Below are 12982 nucleotides of genomic sequence, written 5' to 3' on the forward strand. Positions count from 1 at the left end.
CAAGTGCTCTGCGGACATAGGTCTTTGCCTTGGTGGAATGTTGGGTGGAGTGGATTTTAACTCTAGACAATAACCGTACTGGATAAGTTGTCGCACCCACCTGTCTGTGGTGATGTTGATCCAGACGGGCAGGAACTGCTGTAGTCTCCCCCCGACAGGTGTTAAGTGGTCGGGGGGCAGTGACAGAGAGTCACTGGTTGCTTGGGGCAGAGGAGCGTGAATTGTTGGTCCCTCTGCCGCGTCCTTTGTTGCTGTTTCCCCTGTAGCCCCTCTTGTTCTGTTTGGGGTACGAGGATTGTGCTCCACCTCTAGGGAACTGTGACTGCTGACCCATCTGTCCTCTGGTGACTCCACGGGCACCTGAGCGACGAAAACTATTGCCACGAAACTGCTGTGATTGTAGGGCCCCCATAGATTTAGCAGTTTCGGTGTCTTTTTTAATTTTTTCCAGGGTGGTGTCAACATCTGGACCAAACAGTCTATCAGGATTGACTGGTTGATTAAGTATGGTTGTTTGAATGTCAGGTTTAAACCCCGATATGCGGAGCCACGCCTGTCGTCTCAGCATGACACTGGTGTTAATGGCCCTAGCGGCTGTGTCCGCGGCATCAAGTGCACACTTTATGGCCGCGTTGGAGATCAGTTGTCCTTCCTGTATAATCATTTTGGTGCCCTCTTGAAACTGCGGAGGCAGGTGTTGCACAATTTGCTCTAGTGTGTCGTAATGTGACCTATCATAACGAGCCAGTAGTGCCTGTGTATTTGCAATACGCCAGAAATTGGCAGCTTGCGCAGCCACTCTTTTGCCTCCTGACTCTAGCACTTTGGACTCCTTATCCGGGGGAGGAGCTTCACCCGTTGTTTGGGAGTTGGCCCTTTTACGGGCATTTGCGACCACAAGGGAGTCAAGCGACAACTGTCCCCGAATGTATGCAGGGTCTGCAGGCGCTGGTCTGTACTTTTTTTCAATACGTGGGTTGACCACCCTCGCCCTGGTAGGCTCTTTAAAGATGTCCGCAGCATGCTTGAGGACCCCTTTGAGCATAGGCAGTGTCTTTACAGTTCTTTCCGAGACTGAAAAAGTGTCGAATAGAAAGTCTTCTTCAACTGGGTCAGCATGCATGTCCACATCATGATTAGCAGCTGCCCTCTCAATGAGTGCATGGAAACCTGCAGAATCCTCTGTTGGGGATGCACGTGTACTGAAAGCCTGTGGGTCTTGTCCCACATTTTGGGTGCCTTGGTCCCCAATGCCATAATAAGAATCTGGCTGCGCATCAGGTTCATTTACTGGGAAGGTGTATTGTTCATCTTCACCATAGCCCTCACTTTCAGAGTGGTCTGGAGACGGTGTTGGGCTCCTTCTTGGAGGGGGCTGGATAGGTTCCATGAGGCCTGAGGCGTCCTGTGGAAACTTTTTCTTCTTCAGTGGGATGACATAGGATTCCACCGGCTGTGAAGTGATCTTCCTTTTGTAAAGGGTTAATTTGCCCGTGTCTGCGTCTATGAAGCACTCCGAATCCTCTTCTGAGTCGAGTACTCGCGCTGAAAATGCCCCTGCCGTAGAAGATTCCGACTTCTTTGGTGTCGATTTTGATGAAAAGGCCTTCGGCGCCACTTTTGGCGGCAGAAGGAAGAGGAGTTTACTTGCGGGCTTGACCGGGACGTCTGTCGCCTTCTGCGGCGATGGCGCCGGCGCCGACGAAGCAGAGGCCTTCTCCCTAATTCTTTGTAGTGAAGAAGCAATGAGAGATGCGTCGGTGACAGTGGCCTTTGGCACCGACGAGGTGGCCTTGCCTTCGGATCCGACGTTCTGTTGGTCTTTTGGAGGGTTGGACGATGATGCCACGTCCGCCGACCCCGAGTCCTTGGACCGGTGCGCAGATGTCCCAGTCGGAGCCGGAGCTGTGTCGCTGGCTTTGGCGGGCTTCGCCGGCGCCGGCGCGCTTGTCTTGTGCGTGCCACCCTTTTTAGAGGATCTCTCCTCCGGCGCCGATTTCGACCCTGTGGAATCGCCAGATTTCTTCGACTTCTGCGGACCGGAGGTCGACGGAGTCGATGAGGCTGTAGGCTTATTCGTTTTTGTTGTTACGATCGCCATCTTAGGGACGCCTGAGTCCTTAAGTTTCGGTTTCGGTTTCGGGTCGGCCATTTTAGGTGTAGTCGATACCGTTGCTTTCAGTTTCGGTTTCGATACCCTCTGCGCAGCAAGTATGTCCGTGGCCGGGCCCGCAGGCGGGGCCGTGGCTTGCGCTACGGGGTCTTGGGTAAGGCCGACAGGCGATCCCGTGACCCGCTCCTTATGTCCGTAAACTTCGGGGCATAGCTCGTCCTCTGAGCTATCTTCCACGGCCCCATAAACCTCTTCGTCGTCCCCTACCTCGTCGACGTATTCAAGGCCTTGACCCACGACTCCGTCGTCGTCTTCCGGATCTGCCTCGACCTCCGTCTCGGGCGGGGAGATTTGAAGATGATGGCTCCGGTCCTCCTCTTCTTGGTCGTCGAAGATGTTTTCTGGATCCGGGGCCGCTTGTTTGGCCACAAGGCGAACCGCGCGCCGAATCGTGAGAGTCTTCTTTGACCTGAAACTCGCACAGGCCCTGCAGCTTCCTTCGTCATGATCTGGCGAAAGGCATTTGTTACAGACCGGGTGCACGTCTATATGTGGGTATTTGGACCCACAGAGCGGACAGAGCTTAAACGGACTCCGCTCCATGTTGGAAAATCGGTGTCGAGTCGCGATGAGAAGGCCTCGATGTCCGAAGAGTTGAAAAACTCCGCTGATTCCGGCTCCGAGAGACGGAAGAACTCGAAACCGCACGCAAACAATACCGACGTAAAGAACACACAGCCTTTTGGCCATTTAAAGTTATGTTTTCTCGGTTCCGACGGAGAGACGTCGAGACCGCATCCGAACCCAATGGCGGAAAAAAACAATCTGGGGATGCTTCGAAGACTCTTCCAGGACAACAATGTGCGATCATCCGGACCCAACACTAGGCGGCGATCTAATGCTAAGATATGAATTTAGCAGCCCACATGCCTCGAACTTGTACTCCTCCTCCTCGTCTCCGTCACCCTCCCCAGCGTTAGAGTGAGTGGGTGAGAGTTCCAGACCTTGTGGAGATGCAGGCTCCATAGGGGCAGAAGTACCCGCAGAGTCTAACTTCTTTTTAAGTGGAATATGAAAATGCTCCAACACCGGCTCCGGGGTGATCTTCCTTTAAAGGAGAGAGAGCTTGCCTGTGTTGGCGTAGATGACAACCTCTCGACGCTCCTCGTCCGCTAGTGGTTGGAGCCGTGGCTTCGGCACCACCAAGGATGCTTTAGGCGTAGACACCAGCTTCAAGGGCACCCCGGCCCCATGTTTCGGAGCAAAAGCCTTCGGCGTCGTCTTAGGCGGCAGCGTGAAGTGGATCGGCATCTGCGCCTTCGCCGGTGTTTGTGGAGGCTTCGGCGCCACAAACTTCGGTTCGGGAGCCACTGCTTTCTTCCGAATACGTTGAAGGGACTCCGTGACCTGTTTGGTAAAGGACGGGGGGGGGGGGGGGGGCTGGACCGGCTCTAGCGAGTCCTCAGAGTCCGGATTCGGGTCGGCGACGAAAGGCACGGTCTTCGGAGCAGACACAGAATCGCCTTTGGCTTTGTCAACCGGGATCGGTGCAGTCAGAGCCTTGGGGTCGTCCTGGCGCTTCTTCGAGGCTTTTTTAGGGTCATCGACCTTTTTGACATCGATGCGGCTCTTCAGAGCGTCGACCAGCTTAGACGCCGACGCAGCCGCGTCGGGCGTTTTCGCCTTCGACAGTGGGGTCTTCGGGTCGGCCATTTTGGCGTGGCTCTTGATCTCGGCGGCCATTTTGGACTTCTTTCGGCGCCGAGGCCTCTGGAGCCTTTGGTCCCACCAGTGCGACTTGCACTTTCGGTTTCGATACGGATGATGCGGACCCTGATGGCTTCACTTTCGGTTTCTGTACCGGGAGTGGCGCATCACCAATGCCTGTGGCCGGGCCCGGAGGCGGGGCCGTGGGACGAGTATTGAGGTCTTGGTTAAGGCCCGAAGGCGATCCCTCGACCTGGGCCTTATGCTGGGGTTCGGCCCCGGAGTCAGTATGAGGATGCTCTTCTTCCGAGCTATCCTCCACGGTGGCAATGGCCCCGTCGTCGTCCCCTACCTCCTCGACGACTTCCTCGAACTCTTGATCTCCCGCGTCGTAGTTCTCATCGTCCAACGCTGGCTCAGAGTCCGAAACTTGTAGGACGGTGTCGTCTTCAACGTCTTCTTCAAAGATGTTGGTTGGTGGGGGTGCCGATAACTGGGCCTGCAGTCTTGCGGCCCGATGTAGCTTGAGAGTCTTCTTCGACCGGAACTTGGAGCAGGCCATACACCTGGCCTCGTCGTGGTCCGGCGACAAGCATCTGTTGCACACTGGGCACCTCTTAAACGGAGTTCGTTCCATGTTGAAGTAGTCTGGAGCGTCGTGTAGGCCCGTCCGCGCCGACAGCACGCGGAAGGGCAGCAAGTGTTCGGAGCCGATGAATAAACCAACCCGAACGATGGACAATACCGACGCGAGTCCTAAAGACCTTTTGGTCTCAAGTAGGGAAAGTTAAACAACTATCGATTCCGATAGAGGGAACCAAAACACATCCGAACCCAATGGCGGAGAAAAACAATCTGGGGATGGAGGCGATGCCCATGCGCACTGTAGTCCAGGGGAGGAGCCACCTATCTGGTGATACTTCGAAGACTCTTCCAGGACAACAATGTGCAATCATCCGGACCCAACACTAGGCGGCGATCTATGCACAGATATGAAATCAGCAGCACACATGCCTCGAACCCAGCACGACCGCCGAGGGATCCTTGAGTGAGTGCACTGGGGTTTGAGAAGCCCCAACCCAGAGCAGCTCCAGCATCGAAGTCCAGCCCCCCAGCATACACGAGATGTGCGTGGGGTCCTTCTGCTCTGTGCTGCTTACCGCGTTGTCCGGTCACTTGCCTGTTGGCTAGTGGCCCTCCTGACTACGTACCACGACGATTTCATTGCTGGTCTGGTTGCTCCAGACTGGCCCTTGCTCCCTTCCAAAAGATGAGCACCCTGGTCCACTCCAGACGCCATCTTGACTCCACCGCGTGGGCTTGCCTTTGCTAAGGCTTGTTGCTCCAATCCTGGTTCCAGCATCGCCAACAGCAGAGACCATCGTGGGACAGCTCGCACCTCCAGCCTGGTCGCTGACAACGCCTCCTGTCCCGTGTGACTGCAGAGTCCAGCGTCGCCCACTCACCTGATCGCGGTGACTTCATCCGGTGCCATCCTGGTGCCCACACAATCACTGGCTAGTGATTAAGAACTGAGTCCCCTCTGCTTTCAGGTCGTGTCCATCAACGATCCAGGCTTGGATCACACCGAACTTCTTCACTGGTCGCCTGCCAGCAACTTCTTCTTTCAGGCTCCATAGACTACAACGAGGATTCCCGACGTCTTTTGAACCCTATGCAGCCGCAGCCCCTGGGCTAGGTAACCCGAGCATTTTGGTGCTCCAACGCAGGTTCACTATCCAGGTGTCCAGATCCTTTTTCGTTTTAAGTCTATCTAGTCGGATTCGTCCGAAAACAGTAACTTTAGAAATACTAGCCCCCATAGACTTTGTCCCGCATCCCGCGTGAGAGTGCACACTCTGCACCTGATCTCCGTAGGCCTCCTGCTCCTAACCTTCGGGTCCAGTAGTGTAGTCCTAGTGATCCTGAAGCCTCTGGATCTTGTTACTTACCTGCTAGTATTTCGTATTCCACTTTTTGTGTATATGGTTTTTCGTGCCCCTCAGGCATTTGTGTAAATTGTGCAACTTGAAGTATTTTCTTAAGAGTTTTGTATTGTGCTTAGCTCCCTGACTCAAAGAGTTCGGGTAGACTTGTTATAAATAAATATACTTTATTTTTCATAACAACTTGTGTGGTGTCCTTTCACTTGGTGTTCAAGGGGTATATGTGATGGTAAAACAGCTGGCTTAACACGCCCTCTAGAGTTTAGCCTAAAGACTGCTTTTGTCCACGCTACTAGGATAGCTGGTCTATAAGGTTGACTTACAACCAATCAAGGGTCGTTAGGTATGATACACAGTGATCACTAGAATAGTGAGCACTATATATCAGGCCAACTTCTCACACCATCACGATTGTGCCTATTCAGAGCACAATAGTATAATATAACTAGTTATTTTCTATGGTCTAGGTCTGTTGATTTCACTTCGATTTATGCTGTATAAAATTTTGTTTCTCAAACACCACGATAATGTGTAAACTGACAGTCGACCAGGACTATGGATTTTGAATTTTATTGGATTCTTTTGTATTTAGCAAAATTGGTGTGAAATAATCTTAAAAAAACAATTGGTGGACAGACTGCAGAACAAAGTCATACATTCACCCCAGTACAGAGATCTGGGCATAAATCCATCGTTTTTTGCACTCCACACCACCTCAGTTCAGACTTGGCCATATGCACATCAGCCTTGACCCTGTGCCACATGGGAACAGTCCAGCCCGAACTGCCAAGCCATGTCTTTCCTGGACCGGAATTAAGCATCCTAGGACCGGTTTGTGGCTATCAGCCGTCTTCAGTCTGAACTGGGGTGGTGTGGAGTGCAAAAAAACAATGGATTTAGGCCCAGATCTCTGTACTGGGGTGAATGTATGACATTGTTCAGCATTCTGTCCATCAATTGTTTTTGCATTTGTCACCCCGAGTGGGATGGGTATGCTCAGACGCGAGTCCCATGCTCTCCACACCACTGGAGTCAAGCTATCTTGGCTGAATATGGCTGATAGCCAGAAACCGGTCCTAGGATGCTTGATTCCAGTCCAGGAAAGACATGGCTAGGCAGTTCGGGCTGGACTGTTCCCACGAGTTACAGGGTCAAGGCTGATTTGCATATGGCCATGTCTGAACTGGGGTGGTGTGGAGTGCAAAAAAAACTATGGATTTAGGCCCAGATTTCTGTACTGGGGTGAATGTATGACATTGTTCTGCATTCTGTTCATCAATTGTTTGTGAAATAATCTTAGACAATGAAGTAGAATTGGTAAAATGTGTGATCAGCTATCTGGGCACTTCTGTTATTTTTATATAACAGAGAAACAATTTTAAAATCAAATGACAGACTTATACAAGCCATTTTATATGATATAGGTGAATATGGACACCATAAAAGCATATCCCGTGACTTCACCTTAAGGAATTGTCCTCTTTAGGTTTACTGTTCATAGCCTCGTTGTGGGCCTGACTTGTTTAGCCTATAAATGTAAATAAATGAAAAAAATGGTGCAGATAGCCATGGCATTGTTAAAGACAAGAAGCTGAATCAAATTTATCTTTGTTGATACAATAAAATAGAGCTCAAAGTACACCCCTGTGAGTGTTCAACAATTGGTTCTCGTCAAGAAACTTTGTGCCATATATCTATAGCACAAGTTCCACCCCTCCCTTTTGTGTGGTCAGCAGAGAAGATTCAGAAGGAGATGTACTGACCAGTGTAGCTGAACATTAAACCTTTATGCATCAGGGCTCTTTAGTTGCAAATTCATTTTGTGACAGTGTAACAGTAAGGAATATGGAATATACAGGTCACATCTCCTAGCATTTTAATGACACATGGTTTACAACACTCACTTGGATTTCAGCTCTTTGGTTGGTCTGTCGTCCAGGAAGTCTCTCGCCAACATTTCTTAAATTACAAAAAAAAAAAAGAGAAAATTGACAAGATACTTTAAAATGCAGTTTTTTGGGGCACTTGTTTACTGTTCTAATCTCAAACACCATAAAGTGAGTGGAAGCAAGAACCTCGGTTCATGAACTAATGTTACATTCACATAGATAACTTGAATATAAATAATGGAGTATTATGGTCCTATATTATCAGTTATAAAATATTTAGTTTACAGATAAAATTAAGAAATGTTAAAATGGACTGCAGATTAATTAGACCAGGTTACAAATGAACAGAGCTTTACAAGCAAAGAATAGAGGCACACCACTACACACACAAACATTCCCCCCGCCTCCCCTCCGGATGTGCGCGCTGCACATTATGCATTTCGTCCACTTTCTGCTCCCTTGATAACAATTGATATATAAAAGTACAGATGTTTCTTACATTGATTTCAACAATGAGCGACTCATGTGGTTAAATCAACGATCATGTTTTACCACTTTAAAGAACTATAACAGAATCAAACAGTCACAACTTAAGTTATGAACAATTTGGGTATATATTAATCTAGTCTGCTCAAGTAGGGCCAATGTTTCCAGATCAACATAACATACATTAAATGGGTGTGTTGGTGTGGAGGTGTGCGCGCACATGTGTACACACATGGAATGAAAACAAAACACTAAAGAACAATCTACGTGCCTTCAGTAAAGCCCTTTCTGTTAGAAACTAACTGCAGATTGCTTAACATTTGAATACTGCCTAGGTGTCATACTTAATCTGGAAACTTTTGAGCAGCACATCTGTATGCTAGTAGGTGGTGAACTGTGACTCAGCACTAGCACCGTTCTGCTCCGCAGAGGACGTGCGTGGCCCATTTAGGGACCACTTCCGCTTGCTGACATTTGTTGCTTTCTGGGTTGTTCGCGACGCAGAGCCCCAACAGCAAATTGGCCTTTATTAGTGTGGCGATTCCTGGACTTGGGATCTTAACCTCATGTGCGCTGACGTTATTCTGCTCGTATGCTGACTTTTTAAAAAACGCACTTTACATGACGAGCTGGGCTCGTCATCAGCGTGCGAGGAGGCTACGCCATGACGAGCCCAGCTCGTCAGCCTCGAAGGGGTTAATAGGTACAGCGCAAATCAAAGAACAGAGAGGATGAGGGGGTCAGTGAGCAATGTGGGGTTAAATAGAGTTTCTACCAGAAAGATGACCTAAACGACAAGTAATTTGTTCTTCTGATAGATCTCTAATCCCAGATTGCTCACCTTTTGAATAGATACCAGAGCAGTACCCATTAGTAGGTTGGTCTGTGAATTGGCTCAAACAAAGACGTCTTGTAGGACCGAGCAGGAGAAATGTCCCACTTTGTCAAGCTGGCTGTCCAGACAGTAACGCTGCATGAACAGAAGGAGCGATATCCACATGGTTGCCTGGTCGATGTCCAGATCCAAAACTATGTATGGCAACACCGTGGTAGCAGCTTTGGCCCTTGAGGAATGAGCTTGTAGCCTTTCAGAGGCTGCTTTTTGGCCAGTGCATAGCAGACCCTAATGCAGAGTACGATGTAGCAAGAGATGGGCCTTTTTGCACATGCTCGCTTTATTTCGCTTCAAACTGCATGAAGAGTTGATCCCCACAAACAGTGGATCATCCACCTGGTGTGCTTTGGTACAATCAATGCAAAACGTCAACGCTCTTTTGGGGTCCAAGAAACAGTGTCTCTGCTCCTAGGAGGTGCGACGGAGCATAGAACACCAGCAGAGTGATGGTTTGGTTTTTGTGGAATGACGTCACAACTTCACGCAAAAAGGAAGCTCACATCTACAGAACCAATTTGCCTGGGAAGAAGGTTGTACATGGTGATTAACAAAGCCTGCAGCTCGCTTACTTGTAACACCAGTGTTCTGGCATTGAGGAATACAGTCTTGAGGGTAAGAGGCCGAAAAGAGCTGCTGTAAAAAAGCTTTAAGAAATAACACATCAAATATGTTAGGACAAGGTTAAGGTACCGTTTGGCTGGGGGAAGAGTAAACTAGTTTAGAGAATTATCTAAAATAAAAAGAACCCGACTACTCCAACCAGTGATTTATATATTGAGGGCTAGTCTGGCAACTGCAAAAATTCTAAAGGAGCTTAAAGGTATTCCTTAACCGTACCCAAAACAGTCTTGCAGGGCGAAAAACAAAACAAACAGAAGGGCAGATAACCATCTGTTGTGTGTCATACCAAATTATGACCGGTGTACACAGTTTTTGTGGAGTGATGCCTGGCTGCTAAGAAGACATTATCCACATATGGAGGGCAGGGGAAGGTGATCAGCTGTCACTGCTTGATCTCCATGCATGAAAGTGGAGACTGTAAAGGCCAGGGTGCAGAACCTTGCCCCAGACAGCAGGTCCTCCGGGAACAGAAGTCTGATGGGAGGACAGATGTAGGAAACTGGCTCTATATATACACACAAAACACCAAAATAAGGTATAGTGTGTATTAAGTCCAGGTGACCCCAGAGGTAGGCAGAGGTCAAAGCTAGATAGAACCTTACTCTCTATTTGTGGTAGAGTGGTCGAGCAGTAAGGCAGTATCAGAGGACAGTGTTAAGAATTTGAAGTACACACAGTAAGCAAATGAATTTACACACTCAAGAACTGAACTCTAGGTTAATTGTTTTTGTAATAAAAATTTCCTGTTTCATTTTTAGAAGCAAGCCTGGCACAGATCCGCATTAAATACTTTACAGTTATAAGTTGCGGATTGTAGACAATTTCAAAATGCAATAGGAATTTTTTTTGTTTGATTAACAGGGAACGAAGTAGGTTGCAATACTTAGCAAATGCAGTACATTGAAATGAATAGGCTTTTTCAGTAAATTGCAGGTAAGTTACTTTTTACGTTACTTTTCTAACTCCGTGCTGGATGGCTAGATTCTGCACTGGGACATTTCCTGCGAATAGGTAAGTTAATAAGTTTTGGTTATTTGTGCGATTTTTAAAGAAATGTTTAGATTTCAATACTCCACACTTACAAACTTTTTGGAAGTACATTGTCAATGTTATCCTATGAAGGAAAAACATTAGTTCACAGGTAAGTTTGACTGTGGGAGTTAAGGTTCTGGGGTTAGATTCAGGGGTCCCCCGAGGTCAGTTATGCACTCTTGTTACAACTTCAGCGGCACTAAGGCGGGTGGGTGCAGAGTGTTGAGGTCCAATGTTATCCAAAGGGAGATAGGGGGCCTCCGGTAGATGGATACTGGCAAGCTGGCCACTTAGTTGTGGGAGCAAAGCTCCTAGGGTTTAGGTCAGGGCAAATGGGGAACAAAGTAGCACAAAAGGTGCACCCTTAGCAGCGCCGAGGCGGTCCGTGCAGAGGGCTTTTTCCACGTCGGGCGCCCTGTTTTCAATGGAAAACCTTTGGTTTGCAAAAGCTTTGAAGGCAGGGAGATAAAGAACTTCTGGGTGCGGCCACTACTTCGAGAGGTAAGTTGGGAAGTTAGGGGTTGGTTAGGCACAGTCGGTTTGGGCACACAAGGCCGTGAGGCGTAGGGTGCAGGGGTGCCTTTTGGGGTCGGATCTTCTTCTGAGCTCCTGGTCGCGGTTAGGGGGGGCCTTCTGGATTTGGAATGCAGGCATCGCTGGAGGCTTGAGGCAGGTCAGAGGTCGCCGGATCTCAGTTCAGGATAGCAGGGGTGACCTCCTCCTGGAGTTTTTCCACTCAAGCTCGGCCCAGGTTCGGCAGGAGCAGAGTGGTCTGGATTCGCAGTCTCTGGCTGCTGCCAGAGGTTGAAGTTGAACAAATTCGGTGTTCACAAGAGAAGCAGTCTTTGGAAGTGCAGGCAGGTCCTCCTGCGATGTTGAGGTTGCCGGCTACAGGACACACCGGGGTTGCACAGGAGCAGGTTCGAGGGAGACAGGCCTGTAGGGCTGGAGCCAAGTCAATGGGTGTCTTCCTTTTGTTAGCTGGCTGCACGGCTATTCAGTCCTTTTCTTATTGGGATCAGGCTGGATCTGAGGAAGCAAGGTTCAGGTGCCCCCTAAATACTACATTATGGGGTGTTACAGGTAGGTAAAGGGCCGGCACCAATGGGTCCCTTCCCTGGGGTGGGTACACCCCCTATCGTGCCACCCTACTGTGGGATGGGGGCAGGAGCCATTTCGGGTTGGTTGGGTCCCCCCCTTCCTCAAGAGGACAGGGACTCAGTTGTGCTTCACCTCGCCTCCCCCATCTGAGAGGTGGAGTTAGCCGAGGTGGGCACACCTCTTTCCCTCACTTGTTTTTCCCGCCGGCTCTGCCGTTTAAAGTGGAGCGTAGAATCAGTGGCGACCAGTTGCTCAAAGCAGCAAAGGGTTTGGGGAGGCTTACAAAGGCAGCCTTTGAAGCGTCCCCTTTCGTGAACTCTGCCAATCCTGGGGAAGGAAGCTTGGCACCTCGTCCCAAAATGTGCATTGTTTCAGGCCCAGAGAGCAGCAAGCTCGACCCAGGGGTCCAGAAACGTCCGTTGTTTGCAGCGTAAGCAGCCACTCAGTCGAGTGAAGAGAAGTTGGTTGAATTTCAGGGGGCCTCTCTAAGATGCCCTCTGTTGTGCATTTTCCATTAAATCCCGCACTGGCATCAGTGTGGGTTTAATGTGCTGAGAAGTTTGATACCACACTTCCCAGTCTTCAGTATTGCCATTATGGTGTTGTGGAGTTCATAATGACCAACTCCCAGCACAATAAACTCTTAATGGTAGCACTGCACTTACAATGCCCAAGACTGGACTTAAGCACTGTAGTGGTACAGGGCGTATACCGAATATGCTACTTACAAGTATGCATCTGTTCTTGGCATGTAGGGCTGCTGACAATAATATCTGTGCATAGATCGCCGCCTAGTGTTGGGTCCAGATGATTGCATATTGTTGTCCTGGAAGAGTCTTCGAGGTATCACGAGATAGGTGGCTCCTTCCCTGGACTACAGTGCGCATGGGCATCAACTCCATCCCCAGATTGTTTTTAGCCATTGTGGCCAAGATGGAGTGAAACTCAGTGAATGATGACCATGCTATGAGTATATGTGAATACTGCAGCTGCTACAGGCGCCGGGGAGGAGGGCGGGCGATATGAATGTCAGCAGCCCTACATGCCAAGAACAGATGCATACTGGTAAGTAGCATATTCGGTTCGAGGCATGTGGGCTGCTGAATTCATATCTGTGCATAGAATACATAGCAGTCCCTCCATTAGCGGCGGCCGCCCGGGCCAGCTGCAGCAGTTTGGAAAAGTGTTTTGA

General features: G+C 49.4%; 1 protein-coding gene across 1 annotated transcript in view; it reads right to left on the reverse strand.

Annotated features, from left to right (window-relative positions):
* LOC147707338 (ribonuclease H1-like) overlaps positions 1-12982 on the reverse strand; it is a 685720-nt gene that overhangs the window by 271511 nt on the left and 401227 nt on the right. Inside the window, exon 6 of the mRNA XM_086926381.1 lies at positions 7671-7725. Within this exon, the coding sequence (XP_086782507.1) occupies positions 7671-7725 (55 nt within the window). The remainder of the gene's footprint in view (positions 1-7670; positions 7726-12982) is intronic.

The sequence above is a fragment of the Lissotriton vulgaris genome, chromosome 6 (genome assembly GCF_964263255.1).
Source record: "Lissotriton vulgaris chromosome 6, aLisVul1.2, whole genome shotgun sequence".
NCBI classification, from domain to species: Eukaryota; Metazoa; Chordata; class Amphibia; order Caudata; family Salamandridae; genus Lissotriton; species Lissotriton vulgaris.